Here is a 6,727-nt window from a genome sequence, read left to right as displayed (position 1 = left end):
GCAGTTTTCAAAGTGAAATGGTTTTACAAAATGGGATACAGCTCTTTGGCCAACGTGGCCAGTGTCAGGCAAAGTATGTTGTTAGAGGCTGCAGATTTCTAGGTAAAATGGTTTCACAAAATGGGATACAGCCGTTTGGCCAACGTGGCCAGAGTCAGGCAATGTATGTTGTTAGAGGCTGCAGATTTCTATGTAAAATGGTTTTACAAAATGGGATACAGCTCTTTGGCCAACGTGACCCGAGTCAGGCAAAGTATGTTGTTTGAGGCTGCAGTTTTCAAAGTAAAATGATTTTACAAAATGGGATACAGCCGTTTGGCCAACGTGGCCAGAGTCAAGCAAGGTATGTTGTTTGATGCTGCAGTTTCCAAAATAAAATGGTTTTACAAAATTTGATACAGCCCTTTGGCCAACGTAGCCAGAGTCAGGCAAAATATGTTGTTTGAGGCTGCAGTTTTCAAGGTGAAATGGTTTCACAAAATGGGATACAGCCGTTTGGCCAACGTGGCCAGAGTCAGGCAAAGTATGTTGTTAGAGGCTGCAGATTTCAATGTAAAATGGTTTCACAAAAAAGGATACAGCAGTTTGTCCAACGTGGCCCAAGTAAGGCAAAGTATGTTGTTTGAGGCTGCAGTTTTCAAACTGAAATAGTTTTACAAAATGGGATACAGCCGTTTGTCCCCCAACCCCTGAAATAATCAGACCACACAAGATAGCTTGGTTAAAATAAGGGCAACTTTATTAATAGTTACCTAATTGTATTTTAACTGTTTAGAGAAAACACAACTTTTTGGCTTTGTCTAGCCTAAACTTTAGCTCTGTGGGGCGAACAATGCCTCCCGCATAATCTTAGTATGGGTAGCCTCTTATAAACACAATATCTTGCAACTTTATTACGATAACCAAGCCCAGACTCTTATCCCCCCCCCCTTCCCATTTCTGGTCCATTTTCTTCCCCTCACCTGACCACCGATAACTTCAGGTGAGTGTATTCTTTAATAGCCTATCAATCCTGAAGGGGGATGCCTGGGAACTCTATTAACTATTTAACTTATTGAACTATTTTCTGTGACAACCTATTTAAAACTGCACCATCCCAATTTGCCGCTAACAGTATAGGGTAGGCGAAAAACCCTCCTAGAACATAGGAGGGGAAAAAATTCCTACCCGGCCCCCTAATGGCAACCAGTTATACTGTTCTTATAGGGCGGGCGTGGTGGGTCGACAGTCGGCCTCCGAATGAAGATTGGAGGCGGGCCAGCCAACTGGCTGGCTCCGCCCCCAATAAGCAGTTCCGGCCGGAACTGCTTCTTCATTCCAGAGGAGGGGGACAAACTCCTTCCACTCCCCAGCGAGCAGGTAAGTGAAAGGCCATTGTCCCCCAACCCCTGAAATAATCAGACCACACAAGATAGCTGGGTTTAAATAAGGGCAACTTTATTAATAGTTACCTAATTGTATTTTAACTGTTTAGAGAAAACACAACTTTTTGGCTTTGTCTAGCCTAAACTTTAGCTCTGTGGGGCGAACAATGCCTCCCGCATAATCTTAGTATGGGTAGCCTCTTATAAACACAATATCTTGCAACTTTATTACGATAACCAAGCCCAGACTCTTATCCCCCCCTTCCCATTTCTGGTCCATTTTCTTCCCCTCACCTGACCACCGATAACTTCAGGTGAGTGTATTCTTTAATGGCCTATCAATCCTGAAGGGGGATGCCTGGGAACTCTATTAACTATTTAACTTATTGAACTATTTTCTGCCACTGATTGGGGACAAATGTCCATTTTGTCCCCATCACCCCACAAAGCTCTCCAGTGCAGCTCTAATTCCCAACTGTAAATTTTTCAAAAACAAATCGTTGCCCTTGTCTGAGAGATGGATCCCATCTGCCCGGTAAAGCAACACATTGTCCAGTGTAATATCACCTTGGTGAATAAACGACCCTTGCCGTCGTGCCAACTCTACACGGATGGCCCTATTAACACGCTTCCTGGCTCTTTCCATTTTCCGGATTTCTCCGCCACCTAGCCACTTGAAGCGCGGGATCATTGCCGACCAAGCAATATGTGTATGTGGCCATGCCTTCCAAATTGTATTGAAATCGCTGCGTACTTGCAGATACAAAGCCTTGCCCTGCAGTAGGCCCAAATCATTACCCCCAAGGTGAATTATCAATATATCCGGTGGCGGGCACCCACCAGCGTGAAACAACAATGGGATCAATCCATCCCAACGCAAACCTCTCTTTCCTCTCCATTCCACTGAGGCGACAGAGGCAAGACCCATATGCTGGCCATAGGTACTTCTGTGGGCATGGCGCTCGGCCCAGTAAACATAACTATGCCCGCAAATTAACACCCTCCTTCTACGAACCAGCAACACTCCGTCTGAAACGATAAAACACATCATTAAACGGACACAGGGCGGACATAGCCTTTGTATGCTTCGGATTTCCATCTTCCCAGGCTCTTTATTTTCTCACTCCCATAGCCTAGCCTGGCCGCTGTAGATGCAGCACCAATTCTAAACGAATGAGTTCCAAATTTATGTTGTTGCAACCCCAAAAGCTTAAGAGCCTTGTTAGTGAGCGTCCAAAACTGATATTTAGTGAGCGGGAGGCCACTTTTATGTATGAAAAAATATCCAGCGGCCACCCCCCTGGTGGCCATGAATTTAGCAACTGCCCTCACTGGGCAAATCTCTTCATCATTACAATATGTCAAGAGCACCACTGCACCTTTAGCCCTTTGGTCAGTTTTAGATGATCTGATGGAAATCTGTAAGCCCTGTTCCAACAACTTAACATCCGAAAAAAGCAAGGCTTTATTTGACCCATCCGTTTTCCCAGCTGGCACCAATTCACTAATTCTCAAAGCCGCAAAGAAAGCGATAAGAGCGGCTGCATGAAAGAGCAACTGCTCGTAGCTTGATGAACAAACTTGCGCCCAAGTTTGCCTCAAGCCCTTTAATATATTTGGTGTTAGGGGTTCTCTGCCATCCGGCTGACGGCCTTGTTCCCGTGACCACCCGGACAAAACTTTGTGCAGCCTAAAGTCATTTGTGTGGTCAGGGAACCCTTGTGCTTTAAGCCAGTATGCAAGGGCTGCCAGCTTAGATCTAATTGTTTGGGGAGCCAGTCCACGCCTCCTGGAATAGACACAAAACTTGGCAACGTGATCATAAGGTGTTGGGGTAATGTTAGGCAGACTGTAATTTTGTCTAAATTCCATAAATTCTTGTATCACTTTAAGGTAAGTTTTTCTAGAGCTTGGTGCCAATGACATAGACATTCCCCGAACTATTTCCTGACTCCAACCTGCCAAAGATGGTCTGGCATAACTTCCGGTCGGACGTCTGCGTCGGGTGCCAACTGTCTGAAACGCTCCATCTGCATGCGAGACAGAGCGTCAGCCAGCGGATTGTGAATGCCCATGACATGAAATGCCCTAAACAATATGTTGTATTGAAGGCAATGGAGTGTGAATTGACGAACCACTTCCATCACTCTAGGGGATCTGGATGTAAGATTATTTATGACTTGCACCGTGGCCAAATTGTCACACCAAAAATGCACGGTGCAATTCTGAAAGTTTTGTACCCAAATTGTTACAGCAACTAGTATAGGAAAAAATTCCAGAAACGTCATATCTGCTGTAATGCCCAATTCATGCCACTTATCCGGCCACTGTTGTGCACACCAATGGCCGTCAAAATAGACCCCGAAGCCAATAGACCCCGATGCATCAGATGCCACTTGCAAGGCATCCTTGAGCATCAGGTCTTGTCGCCAAAATGAAATACCATTAAACTGAACCAGGAATTTTTGCCAGGTGGCCAAATCGGCTTTAATTTGGTGAGTCAACCTAATGTGATGGTGAGGAGCATTGACTCCAGAGATAGCGTCACATAAGCGGCGCAAAAAGGCCCTACCAGGAGCTATCACCTTGCATGTAAAATTTAAGTGTCCAATTAGCTCTTGAAACTCATGTAACGTAGCCTTTTTCTTAAGGCTAAATTCCGTGACTCTCTGAGTTAAGCTCGTCACTTTCTCTGGGGGCAACCTGGAGTATTGGTTAACAGTATCTATTTGAATGCCCAGAAAGGTCAATACAGTGCTGGGGCCCTCGGTCTTTTCAACCGCTAATGGTACACCCAGCTCTGTTGTGAGCTCTATAAAAGAGGCCAACAGCACTTTGCACTCGCCCCTCCCGGCTCTGCCTATAAACAAAAAATCATCCAAATAGTGCACTACGCCCTTGACACCTGCCTTAACTTTTAATGCCCATTCTAAAAAAGTACTAAACTTTTCAAAAGCCGCACATGACACTGAGCAGCCCATTGGAAGAGCCCGATCGCAGTAATAAAAGCCTTCAAATTGAAACCCTAACAGTTCAAAATCAGCAGGATTGACCGGCAGCAGTCGGAATGCTGATTTTATGTCGCATTTCGCTAGTTCGGCCGCGTAACCGCGACTCCTAACCATATGTACTGCGGCATCGAAGGAGGTGTAGTGCACTGTACTTTGATGTTCAGGTATGGCGTCATTCACCGATGAACCCTTAGGATGGGACAAATGATGAATGAGGCGATACTCGCCCTGGGCCTTTTTGGGCACGATACCGAGTGGGGAAACTCGAAACTGTGGCGTTGGGGGTGAGGCAAACGGGCCAAGTATCCGGCCTTCCTTAAGCTCTTTTCCAATTTTTTGACGGACAATGTGTTCCATGCCAATTAACGATTTCAGATTGCGTGACTGGAATTGTATCCTAGGGCCTTGGGCTGGGATGCGGAACCCATTGGAAAAACCAACTAACAAATAGTCTGCTGACGCCCTGTCCGGGTAACCCTTTAACCATTTCTGTAGGTGAGCCAGCCTAATTGGGCTGGGCCCCTTTTGAAAGGGGGGAACCGGTTCCATTTCTCTTGGGAAACTGGCCCTCTTTAGGGCCTGGTCTAGCTGGCCTACCTTTAGCACAATTTTTTGCGGAGTGGGTACCTGAGCAGATCTAACAGGCATGCTGAAATTTGCAAGCCCTGCGAGAACAGCTTCCCTGAGAAGAATATTCCCAGCAGAGCGCTTTCTGACGCTGGGGTAGTTGTTGGGGACTGCCCTGTCGAAAGGACTGGCCCCCTTTGTAATTTTGTATTGTATGGCCACTATCTGCTTTTTCCCCAATGTATGGCCGTGCCGGAGTCAGGACGTCCATCCATAACTGATTGTCAATGAGATCCCATCGACTAGTGGGAGACCGGGCCGCATCAAAGCGAAAACGCTTATCGTACGATAACCATGCGCTGCCCGTAAAATTAACATACGCACAGTAAATGATATTCTGGTATTGAAACAATGACTTTCCCCTGTAGGGGAAAGCCTCCACCAAGATGCCCGCATAAATCATATAACATGCCAGCCAGTTCTCCCATGTGTGGTCCACCCGTCTCTTTTTTATTTTTTCTTTAGATTCATCGTCAAGCTCCTCTTTTTCTTTTTTCTCCAATTCTCTAAAATAGAGTGAGAATATATCGATATATTCGTTTTTGAGTATTCTGTCTATGGTCTTTTGAGAGAGATGGGCACCCAATGCTATTGAGCTCAGTTTCGGGTCTGCGGGCAGGGGATATCTAGCCGTGCCCCAAAACTGGTTAACATCTTCTGTAACTGGCATTGTACCGGCCGGCACCGCCTGTGATGTTGTGTGTTACGATGCTAAGGGCATGTTGGTCGTAACCCCCTGTACCACCCGTGTGATAGGGGAAACGGTAAGCCCCTGGCCCTGGGTCTGGTCCCAGGGCCACAAACCCATAGTGTTGGTACCTGTCGATGTGGAAGCCACAGCCATCTGGGAAGAAGGAAGTCCCGGCGGCGTCACGGTGATAGAACCGGGGGGAGCCACATCTTGCATCACAGATTCTGGCCTTGCAGCCACCTGTTCTTCTGACTGCTGTACCGACATCTCACTGAGGACACCGGACGTTGAAGACTGGGTGACTATGGCGGAAACTGCTGGCGTAGCACGGCCCGCTTCTAAAACAGACACGCGAGAAAGAAGTGCTTTAAACATTGCTGTTTTACTAGCCTGCCTAGCGGGCCTAGGGCCGGCCGGCGCAGCCATCCCCCTTTCTTTCTCCAATTGGTTAACACGAATAAGAAGAGCATTAAAATCTTCCGCTGAGATTCCTTCATCGTCCGATGAAGGAGAGGTCGAAGGCAGGGGGCGCTTTAATGGTGTTCTAGCTGCTGGGCCCTTGCCCTTGGGGCCTCCCACGTTCTTCTTAGGCGGCATCCTGTGAAGCAAATATACCACATTTGGTAATTATTATGTTATAATCCATTTAACCTCAGGGTTGCAATCATATTTTTCTGTACGCACATGCTGGTTATAGCTGTCTAATATGTAAAAAGAACCGGCACTGTCCATAGACCCCATCAGGTCATATGGCCTGCATGACTGCGTGGAACGCTATTGGCCTATAGCAGAGCTGTCCAATTGATCTAATCTCATTTACATATTTCAAAACTTCCGGGTTGGCAGAAGCCAAGGCTGGCAGTAGAAGCTTGCACTGACGCACAACATCACCCCTGTGACCTTTGTTAAACCAAATCCGAAGCTCCACGCTGTACCCCATGAACCCTAGGGGCCAGAGGAGTCAGAGATGTCTTAATTTCAAAGTGGTATCAAAGCCTCCTTATCACTATATATTTTATTTTATTTATTTATTT

At 46.6% G+C, this 6,727-nt stretch overlaps 1 protein-coding gene across 1 annotated transcript in view; it reads right to left on the bottom strand.

Annotated features, from left to right (window-relative positions):
* Positions 1 to 775: 775 nt before the first annotated feature.
* Positions 776 to 6,727, bottom strand: part of LOC137095204 (uncharacterized) — a 144,961-nt gene continuing 139,009 nt past the window's right edge. The window contains exon 2 of the mRNA XM_067461600.1: positions 776 to 6,031. Within this exon, the coding sequence (XP_067317701.1) occupies positions 3,305 to 5,023 (1,719 nt within the window). The 5' untranslated portion in view covers positions 5,024 to 6,031 and the 3' untranslated portion in view covers positions 776 to 3,304. The remainder of the gene's footprint in view (positions 6,032 to 6,727) is intronic.

The sequence above is a fragment of the Anolis sagrei genome, chromosome Y (assembly GCF_037176765.1).
Source record: "Anolis sagrei isolate rAnoSag1 chromosome Y, rAnoSag1.mat, whole genome shotgun sequence".
Lineage (NCBI taxonomy): Eukaryota > Metazoa > Chordata > Lepidosauria > Squamata > Dactyloidae > Anolis > Anolis sagrei.
Note: the sequence above shows the minus strand (reverse complement) of the source record. Positions and strands in the feature narration are given on the sequence as shown.